This window comes from Elgaria multicarinata, chromosome 10, assembly GCF_023053635.1.
Source record: "Elgaria multicarinata webbii isolate HBS135686 ecotype San Diego chromosome 10, rElgMul1.1.pri, whole genome shotgun sequence".
NCBI lineage: Eukaryota > Metazoa > Chordata > Lepidosauria > Squamata > Anguidae > Elgaria > Elgaria multicarinata.
In genome coordinates, this window is record NC_086180.1 from 77,390,893 (window position 1) to 77,408,501 (window position 17,609).

Below are 17,609 nucleotides of genomic sequence, written 5' to 3' on the forward strand. Positions count from 1 at the left end.
TTCCAAGATGTTTAACTGGTGTTGCGATATAAGCAGAGATACGTTTTCCCTAATAAACTGTCACACGGGTGACTAAGCTGGGGCATGATTTCGTCAGGTAATGACACACGTCGTCAGCACCCAGCAACTTCTGGTTTTGGCGCCAAGCGACGAGCAAGCGGCTGCCTTTGCCCGGAGCACACAGCAGCAGCCCACGAGCGCGGGCCACGGAAGACCCTTCCCGGGGAAACTCGGCGTCTGCATGGGACCTCGTCGGGTAGGGCGGCACCCCTGCTCCCAGCCTTCGCCGGCGCACAGCGTAGAAAAGGCGGAGGCAGCCGAGGAACGCGGCGGTGGAGGGCTTTCCTCCTGGGCTGCTCTTCTCTCGCCGGCCGGGGAGCGGCACTGTTTCCCCGCGGCGAGGCGGCCGAGCGAGGAGGCGCACGCTCTGCCCGAGCCTTCCCCGAGAGCCTGAGCAGCCGGGACTGAGGCAGCAACTGGGGGGGAAGGGAGTCGCGAAGGCAGGGCGCCGGTCGTAGTCGGCGGTGGCGAACTACCAGCGGCGGCAGCAGCAGCAGCAGCAGCAGCAGCGACCAACCACCACCTTCCTCCATAATAACAGCCACCACAGTAGGCCGCTCAATGCTGCACCTTCCGGAGCTGCATGAGGTAAAAAGGCGGGCGAGCGGGCGGCCCCTGGGGTTCGCGTCTCTTGTTGCCGTTTGCTTCCCTCCCCCTTTTCCTTCCCTGCTGCCGTGGCGGGTTTTGGGGGCAGGCGGTGACGGCCTCTCTTCGTAGGAGTCGGGAATTAACTTGAGGCGAGTGACTAGAGGAGGGGGTCCCACGGTGGAAGTTGAGAGAAAGCCCTGCGAAGTGGGTAGAGAGTGGCCTGTGCCCTCCCGTGGGAAAGGGGTGCCTCCATGGCCCCGTCTCCGAGGTAGGGACAAGGGCCTGGCCGGTGGTGGGGAGGAGGGTTTGTGAGTTGGAGTGGGGGGTGGCTGTGGGGGGGATCTCACCCGCCTCCTCCCTCCCTCCCTCTCTCTCTCCTGTTGGTTTCTGTGTGTCTGCTGATAGTTTTGAGGCCTAACAGTTTAGGCCTCGCCTCCCTGTTTGGTGGAAGTGCCTGCCTCTGAAATCTTTGCGGGCCCCCCAGGATTTCCCTGTCTCTCTCCCCTTCTGGCCTTTCCTTGCCGGGAAGGGAATCTTTCCATTTTGTGGGGGGTCCGGGATTTCATTGTGAAACGCGAGGCAGCAAAAAAAGAGAAAAAAGTGCTAGGCTCAGAGCAGCCGCCCAATGGAAAGCAGAGGCGACGGGGAAGGAGTCGGAGGAAGCACGCAGGCTTGTTGGGTGGTGGGGTGGGAATCGTGCAAAGCCCGGGTTGCGGCTTCCCGGGCAGAAAGGAATTGGGCCTTGCTTAAGAATCAGCGGGGCCTTCTTTTGAATCGAGGTTTAGAAATGGGGGAGGGAAAAAAAGGGTTTAGAAAGTCGCCTCTATTCTGCTGAACTTTTGTTTTCTGACCGATAGGGGCCGGTAGAGGACTGTGGAGAAGAAGGAAACTTTATAACCAGCAGCACAAGGATGGATTTCCCATCTGCCCAACCAAAGCCTCCTGCCGATGGCAAAATCATCTTCTACCCTCCTGGAGTTAAGGAGATCACGGATAAAATAACGAACGATGAAGTGGTCAAACGCTTGAAGGTAAGAGCCTCCTTCCCTTATTAACCTTCTCTTCCGGTCATCTAATTACCATGTTGACTTTGAGCAATGAAAATATTTTGGAAGGCTCTTGTAGCAGAGATACATTGTTATTTTTTGCTTAAGGTTTATACTTGTTTTACATAGGCTCTACAGTGTCAAATTCATTCTCACAAGGGTTGGGGGAAGATAATATAAGATTTTCAAGGTAGGTTGCGTAATGCTTTTTAAACTTGGTACAAAATATCTGTAGAGTAGGGCAAATAAGAGTGTATACGTGGGTTATGGTTAATTAAAATACATTAAGAATTTGTGTAGTTCTGATGATTTTATTTATTTTAGAGATGTGGCATAGTTCACACATTGTTTGGTTGAAAGCTGTTATGTAAACTTATTTGTAGTTCTCATTGATTTCAAAGTACCTGCTAGGACAAAGTCATTAATTTTGTGAAATGCTAATGGGCCCAAAGTTCAAAAATGCTTTATATAAATGTCAGGTTTAAGGAAACAATTACTAAATGTATGAGCTTTGAAATCATATTTAGTGCTCTACAGATGTCTTTGTAGGCTCACTCGTAAGTGTGCCTCCTCATTCTCTGTAAAGGGAAGGGAAGGGAAGAGGTGTGTGTTTTTGCTGACTTTTGCAGAGTACATAAACATCTGCTTCTGCCTTCTACAAAAACTAGTATGGTCTGGGATGGCAGATACCCTAGTATAAAGGGCGGAAAGTAAAGGTGAGATAATTCACACCAAGGGCGAAAACTAAAGGTGAGATAACTCAGAGAGGCCTGGATAGATTGCCAAAGTAGCAGCAAGGCAGCAATTTCCTGGTTGCTGTGACAGCCAAGATGCACTCCAATAGTGCTGTTAGCTCATGTGAGGAGGAATATGTGGACTTGATTATCAAGACTGCTGGACATACTTTAGACCAGTTGTGCCTTGAAAAAAGAAAGAGACAGTGGTTTGATTGCTTGGGCAGCTGAGGTGTAATCTACATCTGCAAGCTCTGGGAAATTTTCAGGAGGTGGGAAGAGAACATTTGTGGCTCAGTGTGATTGGGAGAGGGCAGTGGATAGCAGTGTATTCATTTCATTAACAACGTATGATGGATTTATTTCATATTATGAATCTGTTCTTATATAGTTGCAGTGACAGACAGCAACTAGGCTGAAAAAGCCTGGCCTTGGTGTATAATTAAGTCACCATGGCAGTTTTTGCTCAGTTCTCTAGTCAGGGATTTGGTATTAGCCCATACCTATCTAAGTGCTGAAGTGCAGATCAATGAATAGTATGATGTCCTTATTTGTTGTATTAGGAAGCCAAGATGTTTCAGAATAATAGTCTTCAATCTGGTGCCATCTTTTAAGGTTTGCTTACATTCTGTTTGACAGTTATTCTTTACCCTGTGCTCTGATAAGTTTTGACATTTTTGTTAATAAGTGTGAATGACAAACTGTCTTACTAAGATATACTGATATCTTCTCATTAGTTGCTAGTGGTGATGTGGGGCAGAAAATCTTCCAGTGCTTTATTTTTCTGCAGAAAAAGATTGTTCATTAGTAAAATTGAATGTATGCCAATTGCAAATACAATATTAGGCAAGGTTGGTAGTTTCACAGTTGTTATTAATGTTTTTCAGCTGATAAGCTCTAACATACATATATGTCATTTAAAAACATATATGTCTCAGAGTGAAATGGAACTAATAAGTAGTGACAGAGTCACTGATGGTACTCCAAGAACAATAATGGAAGCCAGTTGAATGTTGAAATAGATGAATAGTTGTCAGCATATCATGTACATTTTTTAGTTACTAATTAGTATGTCAACTTTTTAGTATCTTTGTTTCCCCCCCCCTTGAATTTAAACATTGTAAGAGAAGTACATGTTGTTGTCTTTAATTTTTTTAAAGTATTTCAATAAGAAGTTCTATGTAATATAACATTTATATCACATTAAGGGTGCAATCCTGTACATGTTTAGACAGAAAAAAATGCTTGCTGTGGAATGCTGAGAGTTGCAGGACTTTTTTCTGTCTAAACATTCATAGGATTGCACTCTAAAGTATGCTTTAATTTTTCTCCTCAAATATTTCAGGTCAAATAATGGTGATTATTAGGACTAAAATTAACGTGGAATACTTTTTTTAATTTACTAAATACAACTAAAATATGCTAAATTAGATCTCTCTAGGCTGGGACATCAGGACATTTTCTAATGCAAACTAAAAAAAATCCTATGGAAATGACACTATGCAAATTAATATAATATGCATTGGAAAATTCTGCAATTATTATTTTTGGGGGGTAAATTCACATCATTAATTACTGGTTACTTGGACATTGAAATGTGGAGTGTTTATGTGTCAGTTCACTTTTGATTTACTCCAAATAAATATATTTCGGCAAAGAAACCCTGGGTTTGTCCTAATTCCCTTTCTTCACTATTATATTAATAATTTTAATAGTCTGCAAAGCTGGATATAAATATATGGTTAGAACGCCAGTTGGATTTATGTTTATATTGTAGGCATTATCATTATATTTATTGTTAACATTACAGTTTGAGGCTTTTATTGAGTAGCATTGCCATAGTCACATGTTTTTCTACAAACTGGTCCTGGAGGTACAAATGAAGTTGTATCATTTTGTTACTAGTTTTGTTTCTCTTCCACCCTCCAACGGTTTCCAGTGTCTCTTGCATGTTGTCTGATTTCCATTCAGCACTGCACAGACGAGTGAGCTTTCTGGAAGGGTTCTAGGTTGTTCTTAGATCTGCATCGTTGGCTGCTTTTATATTTTTTATCTCATGATTAAAACTCTAGTTCTTTACTTGGCAACCTGCTAAAATGTATTTGCCATAGAAAGTTCTTTTTGCTGGGTCATTAATTGTGCTCAGACGTAGTATAGCTTACCATGTTCCCTTTCCCAGTCTCAATAATAGATTGAGATCTAAGCTTTAAATGGTGAAGTCCAGATTGGAAATGAGCTTCATGCTCTCCTTCTCCTCTACACCTCCTTTGTGCCCAGGAGGAGAGTGAAAACTTTCTCTTTAAAATAAACTGCGATTCCACATTATGTACTAATCTGGAGAACTGTTGTTTGCTAATTTAATTCCCACCTATAGTAAACCAGGAAACCTCTTGATTCAAGCCTAAATGGGTGGAATCAAACTTCTTCATAGGTTATAATCCAGCAATTTCACATTAGTATCTTCAGCAATTTTTGTTTTGAAATTCTTTTGTTGAAGTTTAACAACTTTCAGGTCAGTAGTGGAGTAACCTGAGAAATTGAAATGATCTTCTACTGATTTCTGAATGCTGATATCGGATTTATGTCCCTTTATTCTTCTGTATAGCGACTGACCTGTTTGTCCTATTTAAAAAGCAGAAAGGCATTGCTGGCAGATGATAGCATATGCCACACTGAGGGATGAACAAATGAATGAGCCCTTGATGTTCTGACTTATTTTATTTGGTCTGATGTTTTTCTAGACTGCACATTGGGACAGAGTTGATATCTGGGTTTGTTGCAGGTTCTGGTCACTATGTTTATGTCTCTATTATGTGACCTGCTGTTGTTCCTCAGTAGCTGTTTTAAATTGGGATGCTCTCTGATAGCAAAGACAATGGCGTGCGCTGTGTAGAAGTTGGATGGAAGTATGCAGATATGTCTAGGGGTCAGTGGGCTTCCATTATAAGATGTTCTTATATGTCCATCATGTAGTTGCACAGTAGTGTTCAGAAAGTGAATATGCTGTGTGGACTTGTTCAAGTTCAGATTGATAATGAAGTGAGAATTCTTGAGATCCTGATGGAATGTTCTCAATTTCCTCCTGCTCTTTGCTTCAGATGATGATCAGTGCATATCAGGCAGAGGCACAATAGATGAGGAAGCATTGTTCTAAGTCATCCATGAATGTGTTGGCATACTGTCGAGCTGTGTAAGCACTGATGACATTGCCATTAACCTGAAGATACAGGACCTCTCCAAATCTAAAACAATAATAGATCAGAACTAGGTTTGAGATGAAACTGCCTTCCCAATTTGCTACTACCATTTGTATGTTGTGAATTTGGAGTGGCCACCTTGATTAGAGGCATTTTGAGTGGGGTTCCCCCCCCTTTTACTCTTTAAGAAAAGAAAAAAGTGATGACGCAACAGGTATAATCTCTTGAACAGTAAAGTAAAAGTAAGTAAATAAGAGGAACTTTCCACCATTGTTATGGTAAGCCCATTTCCCCCAAAATCATGTTGTTGTTTATTCGTTCAGACTCTTCGTGACTTCATGGACCAGCCCATGCCAGAGCTTTCTGAAATTTCATGGGCATTTGGTTCAGCCCAGGTGAGGACAATTTGGCAAAGTTTGGTGGCTAGATATGCTATAGTAATATGAGACATAACATTCCTGGTGCTTGTAGTTCATTTTAAGGGGATGTTGGTATATAGCAGGGTAGGGAACATTATGTTATCTCTGATCACTGATCAGAGATAATATTGTAGACTCCTCTCCCTGCTACCGTATAGATGATGAGGCTTCAGAGTGAGGTTATAGATTGTGGAGGCTGGCCTGGGTTGCCAAATTTGGCCTGCAGGTTGGAGGTATCCTATCTGTGGTGTATAGAGCCTCAACATCCATGAGTCAGGTTAGTCTTCTTTGTCAGGAACCTCTCGTGCAAGCACTGAGTCATTATTGACTCTTGGAGGGACGCCAGCTTTCGCTGACATTTTCTTGGCAGGCCTTATAGCGGGGTGGTTTGCCGTTGCCTTCCCCGGCCATTATTACCTTTCCCCCAGCTAACATTTTACCGACCTCGGGAGGATGGAAGGCTGAGTCGACCCGAGCTGGCTGCCTGAGAACCAGCTTCCACTGGGATCGAACTCAGGCCGTGGGGAGAGTTTCAGCTGCAGAAACTGCTGCTTTACCACTCTGCGCCACACGAGGCTCCTTCTTTGTCAAGGATTGTAATTTTCTCAGGAAATCAATGATACCTTACAAATGACTTGGGATGCTGGTGACATAGGGCTTGAGAATAGAGCCGAAATAACCATACACACCTATTCTGTAAAGTTATGATGTCAGGATTGTTTTTGAGGCTGTGTATGGTATGACATTCTGCAAATGTTACATGTTACACCCACTCCATGGACCATTGCTATGATAAAGTGCTTTTCAATGGCCAGTGTGTTGCTCTGATGATCCTTGTTGACCATTTACTGTCATTTTTTCCACCCTGTAGCTGGCTTCGTAGGGTTAAGGGTAAAGACCTTATAGGGTATTAAGACTTGTTGGTCTTCAACAAGTGGAATGGCAGTACACAACCAAGCAGCTACTGCGTTGCTTTTCCTTTTAATTAATAGTGAGATCCTGGCTGTTGTCTTTTAGCAGAGCAAGGAGAGCACTTTTGGAGGAGGAGGAGAAATTCAGAGCTTGGCTGACTCCACTGTACATGCAACTTGTCATGGCTACCTAACTTGCCCCCCCCAAAAAAATTCTCATACTCTGTGCTGCCTCCCTGATGCTTGATTGCCTTGTATTGTGGAGAAGGCGTCATAGAGGAAGAATGGGGGCTCCAGCAGAATTTAGGGATGTAACTTGTCCTTTGCAGAGATATGGAGAATGAGTGAGAAACACATTGGATCTAATCTCCTCTCCTTAACCCCTCGCTCCATGAGGGTCACACTTCTGCACATGATCAGAGGCACTCTTCTGTATTGTTGTTTTGCATGTTCCAGGCTGAGCTCTGGCTCAATTTAAGTCTGTGAGGGGTGATCCTAAAAGGGAAAGGCAGTCACATGTTTGCATGAGAGAGAGTATGTGAGTGCTAGGATATGTCGCATAGGGCAAACAAATATGTAGTTCCAAAAGGTAGCACATTGCAAGTTTGTGCCTTTCTTAATCAAAGATTTACAGTTGCAGTATGTACGGTGTATATGGCACAGAGAAGTGTATTACTGATTGGGATGTTGCCATAGAAAAAGTATGTGCATTGGAAAGAAGGTAACATGACTCAGAAGAGATATGTATTGAGAATGAATAGAAAAAATGTGGACATGCACATGCTGTGTTCAGGAGTTGGCAACCTGTTTCCTCTATATGTTTTTGACTACAACTCCCATAATCCTTGTCCACTTGCCATGCTGGCTGGGGCTTGTAGGCCAAAATACCAGGGAGACACTAGATTGTCTGATCTGGAGGGCACCCCTGTATGATAAGGGGAAAAAACTGAGAGCATTTTATGTTCCAGATTGCAGTTAAGAGAGCCCCCACCCCCAGGTTTTAAAGGGGTGAAGGCCACTACCATAAGACACATGAATTTTAATAGTGGCTGAATGCTCAAACAGTATTGGTAAGAATTCTTTCTCCATCTGGGAATGGTGGTATATAGAGATATTTAGATAATTTAAGTAAACCTGAGTGTAATTTTATGTTATTCCAGTTGATGTAATTCTTTTTTAATTTCCCCCCTTTTTATTGTGAATATTAACAAAACAGAACAAAAAATATGTTAACAAAAACAAAAAAAGTTAGCTATATAGAAATATCGTTTTTCATCGGTTATACTATTCATTTTTTTTAAAAAAGGGAGAGAGTTATGCCTAGTTTTCAAGAAAAGCAGAACGTATAGCCATGTATTTATCCATTCGCATAACACTATATAACACTCATTCAGATGTTCATAGCATTATGGGAGATGAGCATTTGTCCTTCAACATGATAATGTAAGTCTTTTAGCTGTCATAAGGGCTCTGAAAATCCATTTGCACCGACCATGTGTTAACTTTAAGGAAGCCAGTAGGTAGTTTAAGAGGGCATGCACATAACTCCATATTAAAAATTGTTTCAGTGCAAAGTTTATCCTTATTATAACCTCCTCTCCAAAGGGGGCAACTACTGAGCATTGCCAAAGCATATGAATTAAAGAAGCATTAGGTGTGTTACATCTCCAACAGTTATGTAAGTTAGACAAACCCTTATTGAAAAGACATCGTGGAGTCCAATAGACCCGAAACCAGATTTTTTGCTGAATAAGATGTAGCCTAAGGTCCATGGAAGCTTCAGATACAGATGCTAAGACAACAATCTATTGATTAGGCAAAATATGACACTCTAATTCTCTATTCCAATCCTGTTTTAAACCATGGGTGTCGTATTTATTTACTATTAATAAATGCATATATATGGGCCATGGGTCAACTTGTCTGTTCAGCTGCTATAATGTCCCTAACAACTATAGAGGCTCTGAAGCTGTAAAAGTAGCCAGACCAAACCTGGATTCCAGCAAGTGCTACAATTGCAAGTACTGCCATTCAGACGTGGTAGATTAATTATAATTAGCACATAAATTAGAAAATAATTAGCCTGTAAATCAAAAACTGGTCATCTGGACCTATTAATTGTTCCAAAGTAAAAATATCTTATCTGTTCATGTCCTCCACAAAAAATCTTTTTTCCCCAATTCTTTAACCTGGATTTCCCCATAAAGTCAATTTGAATGGATCAAACTGTAATTGACGTGATACTCTATTCCATACCTCTCTAGCAGCCAAGATTGTAGGAGGATTTATTCTAATAAGTCAAGAACCTAGTGTCATCCATTTGGGAAAAGGTTCTAACCTTAAAGATTCCAAAGCTGACCATGGTGGCAAATCTAATCGAACTGGAAAAGACCAAAACTTAGTACAAGCCAATAAGTAGTCCCGATGATACAAAACGAGGTCTAGAAAACCAAACCCACCTTCTTGAATTGGAAGTTGCATCCATTTCAAAAATATTCAGGGTGAGGAAGAACTCCAGAAAAAATTACGAAATAAAACATTAAGGTCTTGAAAATATTTGCCAGGTATAAGTAAAGGAATCCCATGTATAACATTAGAGAAGTCAAGGTATAATGTTCATCTTAAGTGTGTTGGCTTTACCCCACAAACTCAACTTTAACGGTGCCCATCTATCTATATCTCGTGCAATCTCACTAATCAATTTATTTTAATTAATTGAGATATATCTCTGGGAATGAGAGAGATATCCCCATATATCTCCTCATGCACTTCCTGGGACAGGCACATGCTGTCCCTGGTTGGGACTCCACCAATCGCCCTGGTTGGGGCACTACCAGCTGTTGCTAGAGCTGTCCCCTTCCTTGTTTCTATGGCCCTGGCAGATGGATCTCCTCTGACAGGCGAGCTGATCTGTCAGCTGATTATTTCTGCGGCCGTGGTATGTCTCCTTCCATGGCTGCCCCTACAAGAATCAATGCCCATGGGTCTCTTCCACTGACAGCAGGAAGGAGGTGGGGGAGCGTCTCTCCACCCTTCACCCCTCCCCATGGAATGGCGGCACACTAGTAAGGTAAGGGGGAACCAGTGCTGCCATTTGATGGGGAGGGTGGAGCAGGGAAGAGAGGAATAGCCAACCCTACCCTATTGCCTACTCCATGGAAGAGTTATTAGCATGTCACCCAAGCGCGGCATTCAAATAATCCGTGGAGTGGACTATAAGGGCAGGGTTGGCTATTGTGTCATCCAAATGTGCCCTTGTTATAACCTTACAAACTTCTGACCTGGTTTGTAGCAATTCATGGGTTGTTTAACCCATTAATTGTTGGGGCTGTGTATGAGCTGCCCTCTGCCCACTTGCCACTTGTGCTTTGTATACAGTTTCTCACAACCTAGGAATGCTATTCTTGAGTTGTTTGATACCATGTCTGAACCTAGAACTTTCAGATGTTTCAGGTGTTAGGAACATCTTTCAGATGTTCCAGATGTTAGAGTTTTAACCCAACAACAAACCATGGGTTCAAGTTTGGGTTGTTTGTTCCTCAACGTCCCAGAGTTCTGAATTCAATTGTCACATCAGACAACCTAAGATTGGGGCAGGCGTTCCTGGATTGTTTGAGAAACCAGATGCAAAGAGGAAGTTGCGGGTGTGCTCATTTGCTCCCATGCAGCCCCAGTAACCCGTAGTTTAAACAACTAATGGGTGGTTGTTATGTGTGAATCATGCCATTATATTGCGCCTTTACTGTTATTATTTAGATTCTTATAACCCAGTCAAAAGAAGCATGCTCATGAGGGCAATTGAAGCTTTCCCCAGCCTAGCTTCGATATCTGAAATGAGCTGGACTGATGGACCCTGTGGAAGTTAAGGTTTGAAATGGTTTACCTTGTGCCTCTTTAGATTACAAAATTTAATGCTTCCTCTGTTTGCGCATCCTATATACATGAATGGGGCAGACACATGAAAAAGCAAATATGGCTACTACTATTGACCTGTTTCACAGATAACTGTGGGAAATCTTGGGTCAATTAACTCATGATGTGCCAGGCATGTTCTGTGGCCATTTTGAAAGTTCAAGACCCTATTGGGTGTTGTTATGTGATGTCTGAACCTGGACACTGTAGGTTAAGTGTGAGTTAAAGTACCCACAGTTAATCTATACTGGGGCTGTTTGCATGTCAGTAACAACCTATTGGTTTGAAAACTGGTTTGTTGTGCACAAGCAGATATGGTGCCTGAAGTGCTCTTGCCTCTTCCAATTTAGCGCAGAAACCACAATCTGCTCCTTCATAGGTTGTGCAACATGACATCTGAACCCAGACCGCAAAACTGCAGTTAACCCAGCAACAAACCAGGTTGGCTGTTTAATCCAAAATTAACCTATAGTGTCTGGGTTTGGATGTCATTTAGTAATTCCTGATTGTAGGTTGAATATTCAAAAAGGATGTGGTACACATTGCAGCAAATCATGGGTTAATTAATCCATGATTTGCTATCATTATGTTTGAATAGCCTCATTATCTGGGGCTGCTTCCAGATGAGGCTTTATTGCCCTGCTGCATTTAAGGAATTTTGCAGGAGGCTCATACATCGTCATCTTCTTATAACCCTCCTTTGTTTTCTTACTACTTTTCCCATTTTTTTTCATACTGCAGAAAATCCGTTAAGGAAAAAAAAAAGACAGACTAATTGTCATCTAATCATTAGTGCCAGGAAGCCTCTATCTGGAAGAACCTTGGATTGGCTTTATTGATTATAAGTGGGACTTGCAGCAAAATGTTACAGTGTGGAGTATTCCTTTTTAGTGTTCTAATCAGCCATATCTTCTTCCAGGATACTCTGTTCTATTTCCTCGTTATCTGTTTTTCACTCCCAACAAACAGTCCACTTTCTGTGCCCATTGAGTATGCCTGGTCAACACTGGAGTTGTTTTGGGTTGAGTTTTTTTAAAAAATCTGTTAATTTCCCCCCTAAAGATTTTGTTGTGCTTCTGCAAATTTCAGGGTTCCCCAAGCATGCGGATACTTCTCTCTTCATGGGGGTGCTCTTCTGGCTATATAAGGAGTGGCAATCAGAGAGTAGATGTAGCATAATCTGTTGCCACTTAATTATTTATATTAATTCTTTATAGGTTTACACAATTTAACATCTCATTATGCCATCTTTACAAAAAAAGAAAAACATAGAAAAATAGCTATTACAAAATATCATCCAGACACAAATTTGTTTAAATCTGGGATCTCGACACAGTACCAGTGGCTGCCACTGTGCAGGCTGAAGCACCGTTCATTTGGGGGGCAGGGGAGAAAGGTGTCCTATCAAAAAATGATTGGACTGGGATGTAAGCCCATCCCCTGGCAAGGACCCTTGAGGGGTCCCCCCCTACTCCAGCCAGTTCTCTGCACATGGGCTTCACCCTCCTTATTCGAGTGAATGGATCAATTCCTCCATACACATGAATGTGAAGGAAAAAAGTCCTGCCTGCCAAAAAACAACCCCCGGGTAGTTTTGAAAACACCACCACCACCATGGACATTCGGGGTAACAGGGTCCTTGGTGGTGGACCTTCTCCCCCTCCAACCAATTATCAGTAGGTCAGCTTCTCTTCCTGTGTAAATGAATGGAGAAGTTGCTCCATTCACTGGCATGGAGAGGGGAGAGAAAGAGAGAAGCGCCAGAGAGTGACGCTCATGTATGTTCACAAATTAATATATATCCTATAATTATTAGTTAGCTTATCTGTGGGTTGATGATTAACCTATAATGTCCAGGTTTGAATGTCACATAGCGACCCACTCCCCTTTTCCTGCATCAGCAAGTGGGTTGTTGGAGTGGTTGACAAGCCACCTGCAACCCTAAAACAGCCCATGGGTTCTGAGTGGCTTGTCAACCACCCCAACAGCCCATCTTCACCAGGTTCACAAGTAATGGGAAGCTATGGGGCACCCTCGCCATGCTCCATATATTAAAAATGGCAGCCACTACCACAGCAATAAACCCTGCAGTTGCTTCTCCTACATGGAAATCAGGTCAGTGTGTAAGTTGCTTGGGCAGTTTCACTTGGAAATTGACATAAAGAACTTCTTCAAATTACAGCAGGTGTGGGTGTCTAACACTAATCTGGAAGTAAAAACATCTTGATTATATTTGTGTGTGTATTTTTTTCTTTTAAAGGGATCTTGTTTTTGAACACCATGATTTCATTGGTCCTTGAGGAAATAACTTCTCTAGACTAATTCATTTGTGTCTTTGAAGTGAATTGGAAATGAAAGTATTTCATCAGCTATAGTAACTTTCTTGTCATACACTCAACGGTAATTAACGGCAATCTTGCATGTGCAGCGGTACTGTGATGGTCTCCTGGCAACATCAGGGAAAGTGTCATCAGCCTTTTATTTGGATTGAGATTTGTGCCTTGGGTAGTTCTGCTTGTCCTGTGGCCTGTTAAGTCGCTATATTCTGCTTTCTGAAAATACATTATATCAGGGGGGAAATAGCAGGTTTAAAATAACGCTGAGATAGTAACACTGAGCAACAACTAGTATCTTAGCTTGTAAGTATACTGTAAATATGTGTCTGATGGCATAGTTGGTATTCATATTGTTTAAAGTCTTTGTTTATCTTTCGCTTTACAATTAAGTTTAGTAAATACAAGAAACTATTTCTGATAGTTGATAGGAAATAAGAGCAAAAAGCAAGAGACTTGTTTGAAAATAAATCTACAGATGACATAAGACTATACATAGTTTGTCAGTTAATTTAGCAGTTCTCTGACAATGATAACAGTAGTAAGGGCAAAAATAAAAGGATGCAATACAGCCAAAGTTTGACTTTCTCTTCCCGCTCCAATTATTCCAATTATAATTATTAGCATCCAAAGAGTATCTAAACTTCCAGAACTTCACATAAATGGGGGGGGATTTCCTGAATAGCAGAAATATGTAATTTGGGAACTAAATACATTCCGCAATTTGACACCATAATTAGGAAAATCTACACATGTCAACAGAAGTATGCAAGCAAATTTATACCATTAATATTAAATTTGATCTTTGGCCAATAAGTCATTTAGGCTACAGGTCAAAACCCCACACAGATTCCTGGCCTTTTTTGTTTCTTAACCAAGAACATATAGCTACTGGTTTCAACAGCACGTAAGAGAAACTATTTTTTCTGAGGCGATGATTGAGTTGGATCCAAATTTGCTCATAGCCTAGCTACAGTTATCCATGCTCTGATAACCTCTCGTTTGGATTACTGCAATGCGTTATACGTGGGGCTGCCTTTGAAAACGGCCCGGAAGCTTCAGCTGGTACAAAACAGGGCAGCCTGTTTACTAACAGGGACTGGCTGGCGAGATCACATTACGCCAGTCCTTTTACAACTTCATTGGCTGCCAGTCCAGGTCCGGGCCCGATTCAAAGTGCTGGTATTGACATTTAAAGCCCTAAACGGTTTGGGGCCAGGTTATTTGAAGGAACGCCTCCTCCCATATGTACCTACCCGGACCTTAAGATCATCCACAGGGGCCCTTCTCCGTGAGCCCCTGCCAAAGGAAGTGAGGCAGGTGGCTACTAGGAGGAGGGCTTTCTCCACTGTGGCACCCCGGTTGTGGAATGAGCTCCCCAGAGAGGTCCGCCTGGTGCCTACACTGTACTCTTTTCGTCGCCAGCTGAAGACCTTTTTATTCACTCAGTATTTTAACATTTAATTTTAACTTAAATTTAAATTATACTGTTTTAACTCTGTATTTTAACCTTATATCAATTTTGCTGCGTGGTTTTATCCTGGTTGTGCTTTTTATATTGTATTTTGTATTTGTGTTTTTAACTTGTTGGTTGTTTTATGATGGTTTTAATTTTTGTGAACCGCCCAGAGAGCTTCGGCTATTGGGCGGTATAAAAATGTAATAAATAAATAAATATTTAGAGTAGGCCCATTGAAATCTGTGGGGCTTGACTCTTAGGTCCATTGATTTCAGCAGATCTGCTCTAAGTTTGACTGAGGGATCTAACCTTTTACCAACAGGTGTTTCAAAACCCATTGTATTGCAATATTAAAATACCTTAAAAATCAGCAGAAATGATAAAATTAATATTTTAAAATTGTGCCTGTGTTGACAAGACTTTTTATGTGTTTGTCCTTGCTTTATTTAATCCATGCCCCAGAATTGACATTGCTTTTGCAGTTCGCATAGAACTGTCCAATAGGAATGAAATTGCTGGATAGTCTAGCAAAGCCTAACAACATTCTTATTCTTTATGTGGAACTAAACTTTACTCAGTTAATATGCCAAGGCTGCAATTCTGTGTAGACTTATTAAAATTAATAGGACTAAGGTTCTGAAAAAATGTTAAGACCAGTCCGCAAAGCAAACATGACTTGACAAAACTGATTCTGAATATCTTGTATGAGATAGGGTTTCACTTTACAAGTAAACGAGCGAATAAGGTAAATTTTAAAAAAGCAAATGATGGGTGCCTTAAAATTACTGTGCCTTAAAAATATTGTTCAAAAGTCAGTTTTTGTGAACTCCCTTGAAATTAGTATTTTATCTCTTGCTGAGATGAACAGAAACAAAAGATATGAACTCTGCTTTATCTACCAATATTTGTACCACCTGCATGGAGAACTCCAGAATTTATAGTGCGCAAAGACAAAACACAGTTAAGGTCATTGCTCCACCTCAAGAGGCTGATGCACCATGGAGACAGGAGTTCTTCTGCCATGGAGACAGGTGTGAATTGATGAACCTATGAAGCTCAGTGCTAACATGGAAGATGAAATCAGACAACCTACTGTAAATGGTGGTTTGTCAGATATACATCTGGCAACTCAAACTGGTTAACACAAAACATGGTTTGGCATGTCTGGATTGAACCATGGATTAAAGTATTTAGCAAATGTTTTCTAATAAAATCAATCTTCAGCCAACTTTTTTGGTCTTTGACTATGAATCATTATGCTGCGATTGAGCATTGCCTGTAGGCCTGTTGTAGTATCAGTTTCAAAGAAAGTACATCATCAAAGGTAAACATAGTGGATGGATGGACATAGTGTGTATGGCAAAGGTCAAATCACAAACAGCTGAATTAGGAATGTTTCCTGCAAAGTTTTTTAAAAAGGTGTGTTTGGCATTATGAAAACAACCAAAATGTGGTGATTGTTCAGGTTTGAAAACATTCCCATTGAAAGCAATAATGATAAGTAGAAATATTAAACATCTAGAAAAAGTATTGCTTTTAAAATTGTCAAAGTTAGGTCACTTTTTATAATTGTAACAGCCATATTGTTTACTGAAATGTCTATATATCCTAAGTGTATCATTTGATATGTAACTGAGAAATCTTAAGTAAAGCAACATATTTGAAAATCATACTGCAATTTAGCTGAAATGTCAGTTTAGATTGTTCTTGCAAAAAAGTAATTGGGTTTGGGTTTGCGCAGGTAGGCAGGAATAAGCATTTGGAGTTATATGGAAGTTGGTTTTTTCAATTAAAGCTCCTTTTAAAATGGAGAGTAACAGTGCAAACCTATACTTGTCTGCTAAGAAATGAGTCCTATTGAGTTCATTGGGGCTTATTCTCTGGTAAGTGAGGACAGGATTGCAGCATAAGTATGGCTTTTACATGGAATACCTGTTTCATTGCAAAGATCGTAATGGGTGATAACTAACAGCAGTTGATAAGCTGGCATGCAACATCTGAATATTTGTTTTGATCCATTCTAGGTGCCAAGTGGTAAATTATTCTAGATGCCAAATCATGGATTTGTTAGGTAGAAAGATGTTTGGAACACACTACTGTGTATGAAAAGCTTCAAGAAAATTGGAAATCTTAAATTTTGGTATTGGGCTTGAGAAATTTTAAAAATTGCATCATAAAAGTAAAGCTAACCCTAAAATAAGAGTGATTATGTAAACTTAAGACCAGTTTTCAGCAATATTGAGTTTCAATGCTATTTAATTCGTAGCTCTTAGTATGAATTTACAAATTTATTTTATTGATATGTATGTGTCCTGCTGTGGGACTGTCTTTTAACAGTGATCTATAAATATAAATAATAAGGAAAAGGAAAGGAACCTCTCGTGCAAGCACTGAGTCATTACTGACTCTTGGAGGGACGCCAGCTTTCGCTGACATTTTCTTGGCAGGCCTTATAGCGGGGTGGTTTGCCGTTGCCTTCCCAGGCTGATATTACCTTTCCCCCAGATAACTGGGTACTCATTTTACCAACCTCGGGAGGATGGAAGGCTGAGTCGACCCGAGCCGGCTGCCTGAAACCAGCTTCTGCTGGGATCATACTCAGGCCTACTCAGGCCGTGGGAAGAGTTTCAGCTGCAGAAACTGCTGCTTTACCGCTCTGCGCCACACGAGGCTTTTATAAATAATAAACTGATGAATAAATACACTGATTTGTGTTCATGGGTCTATTTCTGTCATTATTAATAAGGATTGGATTTTTTAAAGTCCCCCAAGTGAATGAAAACCTGAGTCACATTCCATTTAATAAATTATTATCATTTATTTATTTATTCCGTTTATATCAATCCTATATTCAAAATACCCCAGGCAATTACTGACATGCCAGAAAGTGTCAGTGAAGTAAAAACAAACCTTTAACTAATGTAGCAGTATATTCATATATATTGTGTGC

At 41.0% G+C, this 17,609-nt stretch overlaps 1 protein-coding gene across 2 annotated transcripts in view; it reads left to right on the top strand.

Annotated features, from left to right (window-relative positions):
* The first annotated feature begins 447 nt into the window (after window positions 1-447).
* Window positions 448-17,609, top strand: part of PDS5A (PDS5 cohesin associated factor A) — a 64,223-nt gene continuing 47,061 nt past the window's right edge. Inside the window, exons 1-2 of one of the 2 annotated variants that reach the window (XM_063136216.1) lie at window positions 448-648; window positions 1,506-1,679. In XM_063136216.1, the coding sequence (XP_062992286.1) occupies window positions 622-648; window positions 1,506-1,679 (201 nt within the window). In that variant the 5' untranslated portion in view covers window positions 448-621. The remainder of the gene's footprint in view (window positions 649-1,505; window positions 1,680-17,609) is intronic. The other variant, XM_063136217.1, reaches the window with a different exon arrangement.